Raw genomic sequence first — 16,660 nt, 5'->3', positions numbered from 1 at the left:
ATATAACAAAACAGAGGGAACGCATTGAAAACTCAATCATGTTGAAAGATGACAAATGTATAGATTTTCAGATGGCTGACAGGATACCTTTCCAAGGCTTGGATGTGGAAAGGAAAGTTCTTCTTATCCTCCTCCTCCAGTTCCTCTCTCAGTCCGACCCCATTCTCCAGGATGGTCTCCAAAGTCATGGCCAAGTTCACATTACAAACAAAGAACTCTATCTACAGCATGACTAAGTGTACATTTGATCTGAAGTGTGACATGGTAACTCAGGGCGACAAGGACAGAGCCAAGATAAGATAAGTCGAAATTCCGTCATTAAATCCTCTTTGAGGGCTTTCTGCCTCCTCTGTCTAAACCTATTAAAGTCCTGAGGAAACAGAAACCTCTGTGGCTGAAGTTTCAATAATGCTTATGTATGTTCCTGATGATATCTACCTCCATCTGTGTTTTTGCTGTGTCATTCTGTTGTCATGCTGGCTGAACTGGGATGGGTCCCAATAACTGCCCTAAAACCTAAACTAACCCTTAAATGTAATGGATCCATGGTCACCAGGTAACACATGCCACAGTCTTACTGCAGTGGCCCAGGTTCGATTCCAACCCAGGGTATTTTTTACATGTCTTCCTCTCTCCCTGCCTTTTCTGTCTCTCTCTGTCACTATCAAAATAAATAAAGAAGATTATGCCATATCGGATTGGATTCACGTAGGTGTACTAAACAGGTTTACAAATACTCCCACCCAATATTATGTGACGATATGAGAGATGTAAGAACTGTAGAAAAATGACAGGTAATAGTTCAATTTTATTCCTAACCATTTAAATTGGTAAAGATACAGTCGTATCTTTCTTTCAATATTCAAAGTAGTATCTTTCTTTCAATATTCAAAGTAGAGTCGAATAGAATCAAGATGACGAAAGAGTTAAACAATGACACATTCATGACAGTTCATTTGGAGTCGACTGGAGTGTTCACTTGGAAGACTGATGAATTGATCTCCATTTTTATAACCGATTTCAAATGGTGCTAGATGGAGGAAGAGGGACTCTAAGCACCAGAAGAAATCAGTCATCTTTGACTGGAGAAAGAGATAAGGAAGAGCAGGTGACAGAGAGACTCCTTCAACGAGTGTCCTTCACTGTGCTGTTCCCCTGTCCTCAAGAACACTGATTTCATATGGTGCTAGACACTGGGAACACAAATCTAAACCACCATGTGAAACCAGATTCTGGGGGAAGACCAGAAGCACCAGGGTGGTGCAATCACCAGGGGCATAAAAGGCGAGCAGAGGATGACAGACATGCAGACAGCAGATTAACCCGGGCCCACCACATAGGAGTCCATTTACTGAGACACAACAAAGACACATGGCCAATAACTAAAATACAGAGTCAGTAGCCTATTGGAAGAAGCCTGTGTTCTTCTGATGAATGTGGTTGTCATGACAACCTTGCCATAAGACCATGTGTGAGATCATGATTTTCCCCTCCATTCTGCTCTCTTTTAACGTTGAGGTGTGAAGAGGAATTAAAATACAGTTCTGTTGACTCAACTGTGTCAAAGTCTGTAGAAATCAATGCCCATTTTCTGGAATCACATCAATTCTTCAAGGTTAACCACACACATAACAATTACAAATGTGATCTTCTACAAAACACTGGGCCAATCTGTGTTGGAAAGAAAAAAATATTTAAAAGTTTTTAGTCATTTCAACTGTTTAATCATGAAAGCTGTATACATCCTTAGCAAAGCTACAGTACTCACCAACTTAAGTACTGGTATCAGTGCAAGCCAACCTCCCTACCACAGGTCCTGGGAAAAACACACAGAAACATCAGATGACAACAGATCAGACCCTATAGAGTGTGAGTTTGTGTTTGTGCAAGTGTGTGGGCAAACACCACATCCACTAGACTTACTTAACAAGACCTGCTTCCCTGGGCCTGCTTTATCATAGCCTAACAACAGACTGCTTATTGTGTGCAGCTTAGTGTACCTGCCCAGCAAGTTTCTATGGACACATGGCACATGCATATGTTCATGTGACAGGTGTGTCAGGTGTCCTTGCATCCAGCCTACTAAACATACACACCTACCCAACGATGACACCAACACCGAGACACTCGAGATCACACTCTCCAAATAAGACACACGGTACAAACTTGTGTGTGTGTGGGTGAGTGTGTGTGTCTCAGGTAATGTTGAGCAGAAACTCCACATACACCTCCCACCAGACATGGCTGATGTATCAGGTTCAGGTGTAGGAATGTGCAGTGAAAAGGGAGGTGTCCTCTGTCAGAATACAAAAAGAATACACAGGCTTCTGCTGTGTTCAATGGAAACTGGCCTGAACAATGACGTAACTACAGCATCGTCATGACAACATTACAGAATAGTCACAGACGTTCTCACAGTTGCGTGAATGCTGGGGGTTAGATTAGACGACCCATTAGGTCACACGGAAAACACAGTAAATTTTAGGGCAGAATGTACTGGAGGCTTTATGGGAAATGTAGTTGGACAACACATTTAGCTCAGAAATGTAGTTATTTGTAAATTAATTGTGTTCAGTGAATGCTTTTGTAACCTTGTCTAACAAAGCTTGGTGTATGGACAGAAGAGGGCGCTGCAACCCCCCCAAAAATCCCCAAAACACTTGTACATCAGAAGCCAGCCATTGGCACAGTGGCAAAGGGTACAAAAGAAGGGAAGAGAAATTTAAGTAAAAATCACAACAAACAATGTGTAATTGATAAGTGACACACACTTTCCAGTACAGGGGTGGTGATTGTCTCCCCCCCTCTCTCTTTCTCTGTCTCTCTCTCTTTCTCTCCCTCCATGTGAAAGGATCCCTTGTGGAGGTGAGGTAGCGCTGATGTCAGTCCTCCATCGCTCTTCTTCCTGTTCTATTCTCTCCCAGGAAGTGACACACTGAGACAGTCTCCCACACACCGGCAGTATGAATGGCAGGCCATGGCTGCCTCAGACAGCGCTGATGTCATCCTTCCGGGTGCTTCTCCAACCCTAATGTCAGGGCGTGGGATGGAGGGCAGGAGATACAATGGTGCATTTGTCTAGACAGACATTTACGGATATTTTTCCTCTTTACGTTTTGTTGTTCTGCCGAGTCACCTATCTCAGAGTTTGACCAAATGGCTTCCGGGACTTCCAAGGACGTGCCATGAGAGTGAATTTAATCTCAGACCAATTTAATCAAGGGCCAAGGCAGGTCATCCATCTCTCAGTCTAGGAGCAATAGTTTGGTACCTCTGTCCTCTCCACAGCCCCGTCAGAGCCAACACTAGAGGCCAAAGGGAGAGAGGGGGGGGGGGGGGGGGGCAACAAGCAGACTAGAATGAATGAAGAAAAGAGATGACGGCAGACCATGAGAATGAGGAGACAGGGAGGAAATGGATGGGGGGGGTCACTCTGATAAACAGGAAGTGCTCATCACTACGCAATAACTGTTACTCAACCTATCACAACTGTGTTGTGCCAAATGACTCATCGTTATGCACCTGCCTGGATGCACATAGAATACAAAGCAGCACATTTGTTTGACAGATGTTTAAAACACATTCTGAGACAGGACTCTTAACACAAGGTGTACCCATGAGATCCTAAAACACAGTATCATGACAGTCTTAAGACTATCTCAGTCTCTGTCTATCCAGAGCCGTACATTTCACATGAAAATACTCAGGAGTAACACAAGGAGTTCTACTGATAGGATCAAATGCATGACCTGAAGTCAATCGCTTTAGTTCCCGTAAAGGCTCTCTTTGATTCGTCACAGACTGTTATGTTCATGTGAGGAATCTCTGAGCAATTTCTGGCCAGCGATTAAAGATGGTAGTGAATCACAGCAGAGTAACTGGTGACATCCTATTGGAGTATTAATCTTAACCCCCCCCCTCACCCCTTACCACTTTCACCAAGAAGTTATGTGAGTAGAGGTTGTAGGTGTCATAGCAAGGAGTTATGACACAACGTGTCTGCCTATTTTGCAGACACGTTGTGTGTGTGTGATGGATGGCTGAAAACATGAGTCACTCACAAAGCGCTGAGTCATTTCATCATAATTACACAGAGGCCAGACTTCTGACCACCCTGTTGCTGAACAGCCATTGGACACCGGACACCATGTGACTTCAGAGCATTTCCTGGTCTTGAATTGGTGAACCGGTTAGCCGTTACTTCCTGCCAGACTAAGTTAGCTGAAAAGGTCGATTGGCTTGCACTTCAGCACCACACACACTCCAGAACCCAAGTCCACCATCATCTGATAAGACTCAGTTGTCAACAACACAAGGCTGACGTGTTTCTCTTAAGATTGTTTATCTGTTTCCAGAGCAAAAGATTGGTCCATGAGGGCCTTACCACAGAAATTGGACCAATGTTCGATGCGTTCCTGGAACAGGCTTCAAAACTAAGCCAGATGTTTGAAATTCTCGAGAAGGAGAGAGAAGCACTTGTTTTTCCCTCTCTCTATAGGAGCGAGAAATCGCTTAACAGCCTAATTGTAAGACGGATAAATATAGCAACGGCTGCTTCCTGTAAATCAGGAAGGCAAAGGGGGGCAGCAGGGACACTGGTGGTGGTGGGATAGAAAGAAAGCGAGAACAGGAAATAGAGAGAAAAAGGTAGAGAGAAAGGTAGAGAGTGGGAGACAAAGAACAGGAACAATTAAAAGAGAGAGAGAGAAAGGTAGAGTGAGGTAGAGGAAGAACGGGAAATAGGGAGAGAGAGAAAGAAAGAAAGACAGAAGAAGCCAGATAATGAGAAGAAGAGACGGAAGGAGATAGAGAGGAAGAGAATAATGCAGAGGGAGAGAGCAGAGAGTGTTGACCACTGGAACAGGAGCAACCAACAGAAGGATGAGTAGCTCCATTTCTGATGCATCATAAACAACCTACACCCAACCCTAGAAGCAGAAGGATCGTTCAATTGTTTTCCCACCCAATTCGCCTCATCACGAAGCAGGGGGTTGGAAGGAAACCATGTTTGAGTGTATGTGTGTGTGAGATGGAGAGGAGAAGGAAAGGGAGAGGCAGAGGAGAGTCTCCTAATGCAGATGTCATTGAGTGTGAGTATGACCATGTGGGCCATATCACACGATGGCTTACTCACCTCTCCAAGAACAAGGGGTGGCTGACAGGCTCAAAGACTAGATAGATGCTGCTGCCATCAGTGTACTGAGTTTCATTTTTGCACCTCTGTTTGCGAGCGTGCATGTACGTCAAAGTTAGACCTCAACAGCTCATTCCAAACCAGTTACTGTGAGCCAATAACGGCATTCTTAGCATGTCATACATAAAAAATACGTTAAGCGCTAAAAAAAGGCTTTCAACCATTCTGGGTTTGAGAAATTCTTGTTTTCAATTCTGACACAAGCCTACAGAATGTTGAGTCACTCTGGCACTTCTAATCCCATTAACTGTATCCTGCTGTGTTCCTGTCAACATGGAGCCAAAATATCCTCTTCAAAAGCACCCTCAAACCCACAAAGACCCAGGCTGATGCATGCCTTGGTGTGATGAATACACACGGCAGTTACCACACATACACACACAACCGCAGGCTGACTCCCAATGTAGAGGCTTCTCCCTTCACTTCCCCCATGGCCCATTGCCAAGATGACTTCCCAATACCGGTGTTGTTTTACTGTAAATGTTGCAGCACTTTCCAGGAATCCCCATGTGGCCTCAGCTCTGCCTCTATGACTGTACACACGTACTCCATCAACAGCCGCGTGCTCCACTTCAGAATGTGAGTAAAGCGGTGTGTGAGTGTGTGTGGATGGATGCGTGAGTGTGTGTGATTTTTTATCCTTGGAAGTAAATGAGTAGATGTTAAATGTTGTGGTCTGCTAATGACAGTTAAGGTCAGACGTCAAATCAAATAGGTGAATCTAGTTGTCAGACTTATCAAATGCGTATCAAACAAATAGTTTCTTATTCTCTTTCTCACTCTCTGTATTTCATTCTCTCCATCACCCTCAGTTTTTGTTCTATTACTCTCACTTTAATAGTCTAGGACTCTAGTAGTTTAATACAATATATTAATCTCTCCCTTGCTTTCTTTCTCTCTCTCCTTTTTTCTCCCACACCACACTCTATCTTTCTGTTTTCCCTCACTGAGGTGAATGCTGGCACAGTGTCTCTTACAGGTTGGTGTTTACTTGTCAGGGGTCAACACTCAAATCTCTCCGCCTATCAGACGTTTGACAACACAGTACTAGAACATTCCACCACCACCCACTGTGGGCGAAAAATCAATAGCCACTCACTCACTTTACATGTTTATGTAAACAGTGTGCTTATCATTTGTCACTCGACAGTCTGGTTACAGTGTCCCTGTTGTGACCCCCCAGTTGTGACAGTCCTGATTTTTACACTTTTCTTGATTGGGATCACTCTGTGGTATCTAGCTGATCGGGCCTAACCCTTGTGGAATGTATCAGAGTTGAAAGGCTGTAACTGACATGCAGCGAGACAGAAGCACTCCTTGGTGTGATGGAGTTGAACTCACATCCAATCCCTCTGCGTCACAGTTCACAAGAATCATATGCTGCTGTGAGGGTGAAGATCACACAACCTACTCTGTTATACTACACCCTCTAGTCAAAGAGAGAGAACCGACAGACAAAACGAGGGAGACCGACATCCAGACAGAGAACATAACATCCAGGAAGTCAGAATCTCTAGAACTTCAAGAAGGTAAGAAAAAGAGAGAGACAGACACAGACAGCGAGAGAGAGACAGAGAGAAAAAGTGAAGGCCAGAAAGAGAATGAGAGAGAGAGAGATGAGGCTTTTCTGGGCGCACAGCCAACTACAGGACACCCATCACGGTCTCTGTCAAGCCTATCACTATATATGCCCCCTCATATCCTCAAACACAGATACACGTCCCTTTCACAACACCGACATAAGGATACATCACGCATCAACTGCCATGAAAAGTTAACACACTTACATGCACACTTAAAAATAGAGTATGTCTTCGTTCTGTGAGTGTGAAGGGCTAAATCCCGTAACACAGGGACCATGAAGAGAAAAATATATATTTGAGGAGTCAAAGGCGGTCCTCTGAAACAAAAAGGCCGGACATACAGTATTCAGTTTGAGGCCCTGCGCTTACAGTATGTGTCTCTCTAGGGGGACCCTGTGACCTCTCCGCTGGGGGTGGAAACAATGATGACGAAGGGCCGCTGTGGTGACCAAATGACAGATAAAGAGATAGGGAGGGAGGTGGAGGGTAAAGGCGAGGGGGGAGATATTATGGAACTGGCCAACCAGGTTTATGGTGCCACTCAGGCCTTCTGCCAGTGCCCTGCCAAAAGTGACATGGGCATGGCTCGATGACATCATAAGCCTAGTGGCGTGAGAGAAAGAGAGCTGGCACACACAACCTTGTTAGTGCCTCTGAGGGAAGCCTCTCAACGTACCAAAAACCCAGGCCATTACAAGATGTAAACCTAGACCACTCAGTGTGAACAACATTCCCCGCCATGGACGATTCTCTGTTCTTGAAGAAACAAACTCCATGCTGAAAGGCACTAATGCCTACATGCCTACCACTTCCTGTAGAGGACTTGCACAGCACTCTAAAGAACTAGTATTTAATTTTGAAGGTGAAAAAGAAAAGATTTAATAAACACTTGGTTGAACAAATCACCCAGAGGCATAATTTGTCAGAATGGATTAACAGGTAGCATGACAGGGAAACTCCCTTAGCAGCTTCAGACAGGAGAACAGAATAATTAACGTTTACCTATGGTGCCATTCTCTCTCTCTCTCTCTCTCTCTCTCTCTCTCTCTCTCTCTCTCTCTCTCTCTCTCTCTCTCTCTCTCTCTCTCTCTCTCTCTCTCTCTCTCTCTCTCTCTCTCTCTCTCTCTCTCTCAGCAAGGTATTTATTCCATGACAGAGCCATAAGACGTGGCACAGTGTGTGTCTGCATCACCAGATGGCCGGGCCAGCAAGGGCCAGATTCTGTTACCCTGCACTGACGCACATGCATACGCACGGATCAACAACCAAACACTGGCCACACACATGAACGTACACACAAGAATAAGAAACACACCTTGAGTGATAGAGAAATACGACATTACACAGCCAGAACATATAGTCGTACATAAAACATCTGGATTCACAAATAAAGGAATATCACTCACTGTCTCCTGTGACATGCAGCTGTCTGGCTGGCTGACTACTTTAGATTTCCTCATCCCTCCTCTTACTCATCCAACAAAATCTATGGCCACAACATTCCATTTCCTGACAAGCAAATGAAAACATCATCCTAACGTCAGCCGCTCTCCCCCCCCCCCCCCTTCTGTCTGTCTGTCTCTCTGTCTCTCTGTCTTTCTCTCTCTCTCTCCCTTCTCTCTCTTTTTTCTCTCTCCCCCTCTCCCTCTCTCTGGTGAAGGGATCCACCTTTATCGATGCTTCATCCTTCTTGTCTCCTTCCCCATCTACAGTGAGTCTCTCTTTTCCTTCTCTACTTCCCTATCATCATCTTTTCATCCAGCCATTTGAACATTGTGGGTGTGTCTCTTAACCTCCAGAAAAAAACACAGTACAGGAAGCCAAGAGCCTACACACCCATGTGAGAGAGAAAACTGGCACTAAGTAGCGTAAGGTGATGTAGGAAGTGTGTGTGTGTTGTAGTGTGTGTGCGTGTGTGTGTGCAGCCCCACCTCTTGGCAACTCTCTATCTCTCCCTCTCTCTTTCTCTCTCAAACACACCCAGATATGCACGCCCATTCAGACACACACAAAATGTTGTGGCCACGGTGTCACTGTGTGATGCCAACCACCAAGTTGTAACAGGAGGGAAGCTTGCTGAAGCCAGGAGGATGATGAGAAAAAACCAGAGAGATCCAGGAATACCGACAAGGTCATGCCACAATGTTCCTAGCTAACAAACCGCCAGGAGAGGGGGGTATTCATGTGGTGGGAATTTTAAGATCAATCCCAAACAACGAGATGATATTGTCGAAAATGTAACTTGACCTGCTAGGTAGACATTGTTTAAAGGACTGCCCCATTGCCCAGGTTTCTAAGGAGCAGGGTAACCTGGGTTGTGCCCCGCAACCACATCCCTTCTGCACACACACAGCATTGTGGGAAACCGGACGCTCTTCACGTGGTCTCTCTGCACGGTTCACTGTGGTATCGCTCTCAGCGTGCTCACACACACACACGCGTACTCCAGTTACATTAAACAGGGATGTTCCATGTTCCACATAAGTAGTGAGACAACCACCTGCTACCCCACTAGTTAGGGTCCCCTTCCTCCCAGGGCAGAGAAAACAAACACACTCCTGGCTCAGATTCAAATTAGGGACCATCGGAGCTGTGTCTCCAATTAGAGACGACTGATCTATGACCATGCTTATGGCTCACAAACATCGCTGGGTCACAGCTGTGGGTATGTATGTATGTGTGTGTTTGTGTGTGTATGTGTGTGTGTCACACCAGAGGGATGAATATGCTTTATGCTAACAAGGGCAAATACTACAGTGGCCCACATCTCCTTACTATGCCCCTACACACTATCAGTCAGCACTGACAGAATGAGGCCTCTCTCCTTAAACACACATGCTCAGTCATCTAATTTCAAGGAAAGTATCCACTCTTAATAAAAAATCCACTCAAAGCATTACTATCACGTCTGCAGAATGTGTGTGTGTGCGTGCGTGTGTGTTTGGGGAGATAAAGGTTTATGAGTGTGTGGGCGCTGACAAGGTTAGGGCAAGGTACAGCAAGGCCGACACACTTCTCCCAGATGTGTGTTGTTTTGTATTTTCAAAATTACTACACTACGGGAGCACAAGTAGACCAGAAGAGTCACACCAATACAACAGCCACCTAAACACTAGTATGCATACCATTGACTGTAAATGTGTGTTTGTGTGTGTGTGCATGTGATGCAAAGTTTATTCATTTTCAGCCCAGTTTCAAACGGGGAAAATAGCAAAAATGTTAAGCATAATCTGGCCCTAAAAGTGAAAGATTTGTGACATGAAGCAGACATATTATTTATGACATGAACTACACCCACACACACACACACACGTAGGAAGTAAAATTTGCCGGCTCTTACTGTGAGGCTGTGTTTCTATGCTCTCTGCAACCTGATTTCTTCATAGCCCATGTCCATTCTAGGAGATAGAGAAAGAAAAGAGAGAGAGTTAGAAAGAGAGAGACAGAGAGAGGGAGTGAGAGAGAGAAAGAGAGAAAAAGAGAGAAAGAAAGTGAGTGGAAAAAAAGTGAGAGAGAAAAAGTGAGAGAGAGTTTGTTCCAGGAGCTCCAGAGAAGGGTGACCCAGTGTTTCTTTCTCGTGAAGCACAGTGTCTCTGAGTCTTGGAGACTGCACTCTGAGAGCAAACTCCTCTACCGCCCTCCTCTCTCATCCCTGCCTCACCACCCCAGCAGGCGCATGTGGGTGTGTGCGTGTGGTAGAGAGTGCGTGGCCCTGTCACACATAACACCACTAGTAAAGTCATTCCAGCTCAGTGACTCAACAGGCAACAATCTGTCTCTCTCTCTCTCTCTCTCTCTCTCTCTCTCTCCCTTCTTCTTTGTCAAACTCTCTTTTTCTCACGTGCTCTCACTCTTGCTCTCTAGTTTTCCACCTCCATGATTTGCATGTCCACTAGCCAGCCAATCATGGTGTTGCTGCACTTGTAATAGGCGCTAATGATGGGCTGTCGTGGAGCTGAACAGCTGGGATGTTGTGTCTCGGGCATAGGCATTTCTGCGTATGTGAATGTTGGGTGTACATGTGTGTATGCTGGGGGGGGACAGTCAATCAAATTTACACAAATTTAAATTTACTAAAAACAAATTTCCAATGTCAGGGGAAACAGATGGTTGATGAAAATGCTCCTATGGTCTTTTAAAGGTTATCATCATGGAGAGAAATTGGGAGGTAGAGAATAAGAGGGCGAGAGAGAGAGGGAGAAGGAGACACATCTAGGTTAAATTGAGCTGCTAAAAACTTGCATCTGACTTTAAATAACTGGGGCTTTGCGCTGGGACAAACACACAAACACACACACAAACAGTGGAATTCACCCCTGATGATGTGGAATTATGTGGTGAGTGGTCAGAAGAGGCCTGCGGTATGACCACGTAGACTAAGACAGGTGTTAGTGCAACGGCAAGTGAGTCAGAGATACAGTGTCCAGGACAAGGGTTTGATTTCTGTGGTGAGACATAGAGGTACCCATCAAGACGCACACATGCACACCCACAGCTCTGTTTTGCGATGACTTCAGGATGAATCACGGATGTTCAGACCCCCTCATCGTCACAAGAACACGGTCTGTGTGTATGTGTGTGTCACCCCATCCTCCACACAGATCCCCACCCCAGCATAACTCTTCAGCCAGTTGCATCACCTCTCCTGTTACATCCGATATTCTGACCTTACACATCCCTTCCTTGACCCACACACCCTCAAGCTGTTGTCTAACCTCCTCCTCCTCCCCTCCCTCCAGTCCATTTCCAGCGTAAGACCGCGTAGCCATGATGGGACCGGAGGACAAAAACAAACAAGTCAGGTTGCAAAAGAGGAGCAGCTGTGAACGGAGGCGAGGTTCAAAGTAGGAGTGGTGGGATGTGGAACCAGAGAGACCCAGTATGCATGTTTTCAGGTGCACACAGACACGCACACACGCAAACACACGCACAGTGTTTCGCAACAGGTATGATCATGCAGGTCACCCACTCAAACATTCCTCACGTTCCCTGGCCAGGTAAACAATGAAGTACAGAGAGTAGAGGGGAAAAGGACCCACACATAAACACGCACGCCCACACACAAACTTCCAGGTTTATACAAGCCCCCCCCCCCCCCCAGGCTTCTAGGACTGAACCTCCTCTTTCTGCCTGCCCTTGATGAAACAGTCAACAAGCCTCTCGGGTTCAGCTGAGTGGTGACACTGACGAGATCTACATAAACACATATAGGCACACACGCGCACACAGTGGTAGCCACACACTTTCAACCGGAAACAGAATTTACACACGCAAACAAACACAAGCAGAACATCACCACGGATGCTCCACCATCTCATTGACACACTCTCTATCCCTGGTCTAGCTATCTCACACACTTCCCAGTCTCTCAGACTCTAAAACACCTTCTGTCCGTATCAACAAGGAGTGCACCCTCTTGCGAATTGTTAACACCGCACAAACACACACACACCCACACACAGTGATGAGTCACAGACCCATTAAAGCATCTCATCAGTCACAATGCAAGAGTGACCACCCAATGAACACCCAACGTTTAACCCCCCGCCCGCCTTGATGACCTGCTACGAACAGCTTCGTCCATCACTTTAATGGGATGCACACACTGGCACACACATAGACACACACAGACATGTCTGGTGTGAAGCCTTACTAACAGATTCCAGATCATAAACGAGTGGACAGCTATTGATCGTCGTGGAGGTCAACCTCCTAGACGGGGGAGATGCTACATCACTAACTCCCCCAAGCTGGGGGGAGAGAGGGACAGGGGGTGGAATGGCACACACACACATGCAGATAGTACATGTACACATAAACCCTTACACTTGCGCACACACATTCAAACACACGGCTAACCTAGGAATCCCATCGTCCTCAACTTCCTCTTTAACCTCCCAGTCGTTCTGGCCTGACATGATGAGTCACCACAATATTTCCGACACAGAGAAAATCAGAAGTGTTCTGTTCAAGCCCAGTCTAATCTATCAGACTTGTTATTATGACTGCTCAGAACAGTTTACCTCTCCCCTTCATTCTCTCTTCCACTCTCCTTGTTTTCTTCTCCTTTTGGTTCTTGAGATTATTATACGTTCTTTACCAACTGGTGAAAATACTTTTTTTGTCCCCCAAAAATGACAGTTACCTCAAAGCTTTTCCTGACCATGGGAATGCTCCTACTGCTGTATCTGTGATGATGGTGCATCTGTATCTGATCCTACTGCTCCGCTCCACGTCCGATTATGAGCGCTATTCATAGCAAATGGCCTTCAAACTCACTGTAAGAATCGCAGTGTAATGTTGTGTGCACACCATGGGTGTCTGCATATGTGTGTGTGTGTATGTGTGTGTGTGTGAGAATATGTGTGGGTAAGCTTGTGAGATGTGTATACAAAGACTCACCTGTCGGTCACGTGCCCACATGAACACAGTTTGGTGTGATCAGTCTTGACATTTTTACAGAAAGCCATCCTTAAAACGAGTTTGAGGCAAAGTTAGCAAGCCCAGTATGGGAGCAGTTGTAGCAGGTGTGGGGCCATCTAGTGGATACAAAATGAAGCAATTCTGTTCACACAAAGGCAGAGTGACAAGCAGAACATTTAAAGAGAAACTTGACAGGGAACTGTCATCTATGGTGTGTGTTTCATTAGAACATTTAGTAATTTAGAAGAAACACACACACAAACACACAGAAAAAGGAGTAGCAGTCCTGGGTGTCCCCAGCTCTCTCTCTGCCTCTGTGGCTGAGGGAGGGTGAGGGGAGCTGGGCCACGAAGGGAGAGAGAGGTCCCTGGACTGAGGACCCTGGAAGCCACAGAAAAAGCCAGAGACAGTAGCGCTGTTGTTCCCGTTGCCCTTGGCGTCCAAGCATTGGAACGCTTGTCCACTGTTTGGCCATGAACACAGTCAGGAGATTGTGCAGTCCATTGGCCAGAAGATATGTCAGTCAATAGTTTCACCAAGTGATAGTTTCCCTAAAGGTGGTTCGACGACACTGGGATCATTTTATGGGGATTGGACAAACAGTGGTATAACTGTTTATCACTTGTATATCAGTGGTATATAACTAGACTTAATTTCAGGGCACCACTGACGTTCTGGTGTTAGGTTGCATCCAGTGTCCAGTACATTGTGTTCCTGAGTGGCGTTTTACTGCAGGCCTGAGACCTGCCAAAGAATGTGATTTTTGGCATGGACCTGAAACACAGCCTGACACTGTCGAGATATTTCTCTCTCTCTCTCTTTACCACTCTCTTTGTGTACATCACTCTGTCTTTTTCTCTCAATCTCTCAATCTCTCTTTCTCTTGTTCTCTTTCTACTTTCATATCGGTCTTCCTCTCTCTAGCCCCAACTTGTCTCTCATGTATAAACACTTTCTTCTTTACAAACCAACTATTTTCCACATTAGTTGAAAGAGCATCTGACCTTTTCACAAAACAATATGAACACCACAACACTCCATGTTATGTTCTCCTATTAAGTACTGCATTGTCCTCAAATATCATTAGCGACAAGAGTTCAAAGAAAAGAAAGTTATAAAAGTGACTTGGGGACTGAGAGCAGTAGTGAAAAAAGTCTGTTTTAACGAAAGCACCTCATTACTCACTGCGTCATAGCTGTCATACAGTCATAGCTGTTGATGTCTCTGAGAATGTCTGTCATAGTGACAAGTTGATTTACATATTATCACAGAAAAAGAGAGAGAGACAGACAGACAGACAGACAGAGAAAGAGAGAGTTCCATCTGAGAGAAGCAGCCACGACAAAAATTTGCTCCTAAAAATCCAGAAATTGGACCAAAAAGTGAGACAGAGAGTGTAAATAACTCAAGTAAAATATCAAGAATAGAAAAGACATAACCTTCTCCAATACAGTAATGGTATAAAAAAGATACCCATCTCAAAAATAAGAAGAGATATGAAGAGAAACTAGCTCCAGCTAGCTCCAGCAGTGAACAACATTCAAGCAGGGACGGACTGGGAGTAAAAATAGGCCCTGGACTTTGATCCAGACCGGCCCACCAGAACCGGTCCCGTATACGCCACCACAACGAGCACCCTGCTAATGCATGCTAATTCTGAGCCTAATGTGATGCTAGTTAGGCAGTGGTGGATCTAAGGCAGCTGCCACCCCAATAAAAAATACTGTCACCACAACTTTTATTTTATGCATTTAGCAGTCGCATTTATCCAAAGCGAGGGCTTTACAAAAGTGCATAGGTCACTGATCATAACAACGAGATAGCCCCAAACATTGTGGGTAGCCAAAACATGAAGCATGCATTGTGAAAAACCTAATAAGTCCAATAAGTCTAATAAGGGAAGAACCATAAGAGCATATAGTTAAACAAGTTACAATTAAACAACATGAACCTCATTCTCCCCTCGGAAAAATTAGATTTGTACATTACAGAACATTTCAATAAATAATATTAATGTTACTGTTTAATTTAAACTACAATGTTGTAGCCTAATAATTTACCATAGGGAGTACTGTACCCGGGTGGTTGACGTGACGCTCCATTTTTGTGTTCATGGTGACAAATATAAATACAAATGTATAATATTTCATTAAAATATATTTTTCTATATACAGTTTAATCTTCCGGAACTAATACATCTTTAATTAATGAGCATTATAATTCAAATATGTAAATATTTTGTTTTAAACATGACATTTGTCCACTGGCGTGTCCGGGGTAGCGTTGCTTATATTAAAACTACTGTAATTAAATGAAATATAAGTCTAAATACTACATTAAAATACCTGAATAGATGTTATAGTAGTCTTAACTTAATGAACCTAAAGGTTCTTTAGGTCTCCATTTAGAATAATTATGACACATTACATTTTGTCCGTAAAACTGGTGTCCATCTGGTGTGACGCCATTCTGTAGATATAAAACGGGCATTAAATTACAGTAGGCCTCACTCCAGATCCATTATGCAGTCCTTTGGTGTGACGTAATTTAAGTATTGATCTGAACATTTTTATCAATTTATATTGATTGACTACTGAAAATAATGTAAACGTTAACACTGATTAAGATTGACGACAGTCTCTCATATAGCTAGGTCACAAACTGGCCTTGATCTTGAAAACGTCCACTGGTGTGACAGCACTGTCCTATAGTGTGACATGAAATCAGCGTCACACTGGTGGAAATGGCTGTCACACCAGTGGATGTAGGCTCTATCAAAGGGTACTAAACCATCACTCTAACCCTGGAAAACTGGTTGAGGAGTCCAACAAAGAGTTGGAGGATATTGCCATTCATTAATTCAACTGGCTTCACCAGGCCCCAAAATTCAGGCATCTTAAAGAAAATCTAAAAGACAACGAAATGGTTTAGCATGTGGACTTTTAAGACTGAAAACTGAATACAGAAATTCATTCCTTTCATTTTGATGGAAACCGGCAGCAGGCATCCATCCATACAATTCTATGCCACAACCTCTGACTGTCAGCCACGAATGTGCTGTGTAGGCCCACCTCAAACCAGTGGTACAGGAAATTAGAGCAATGGCAGACAACTATGTCCATGGGGAGAAAGACATACAAAGCCTTGAGGACCTTTGTGAGTTCCTGATATCATCACTATGCGGATATATATAAGGATGGAATGAAGCTTCATTAGGTTTAAAAAATGTTTATAATGAATATAATCCAGACGTTTGGGTAAAGTCTCCATGTGTACATCTTCTAGGAGGATAATAACATGATTCAGAATTGTTATTGGTTACTTTTGATGTGGGACTATAATTATGACAAATTGATAAGGATTGTGCATATCTGTCACAAAATCTCTGAATTAAATATTAACATAAAACATTTTGTCACACCGGTGGACAATATTTGGGACTACAACACAAAAAAGTTCA

At 44.3% G+C, this 16,660-nt stretch overlaps 1 protein-coding gene across 1 annotated transcript in view; it reads right to left on the bottom strand.

The window, feature by feature from the left end:
- LOC124469328 overlaps nucleotides 1-16,660 on the bottom strand; it is a 39,635-nt gene that overhangs the window by 10,988 nt on the left and 11,987 nt on the right. The window contains exons 2-4 of the mRNA XM_047022542.1: nucleotides 13,180-13,316; nucleotides 1,769-1,816; nucleotides 88-1,671 (exon numbers count right to left, since the gene is read on the bottom strand). Of these exons, the coding sequence (XP_046878498.1) occupies nucleotides 88-188 (101 nt within the window). The 5' untranslated portion in view covers nucleotides 189-1,671; nucleotides 1,769-1,816; nucleotides 13,180-13,316. The remainder of the gene's footprint in view (nucleotides 1-87; nucleotides 1,672-1,768; nucleotides 1,817-13,179; nucleotides 13,317-16,660) is intronic.

Source organism: Hypomesus transpacificus, chromosome 7 (genome assembly GCF_021917145.1).
Source record: "Hypomesus transpacificus isolate Combined female chromosome 7, fHypTra1, whole genome shotgun sequence".
Lineage (NCBI taxonomy): Eukaryota > Metazoa > Chordata > Actinopteri > Osmeriformes > Osmeridae > Hypomesus > Hypomesus transpacificus.
Note: the sequence above shows the minus strand (reverse complement) of the source record. Positions and strands in the feature narration are given on the sequence as shown.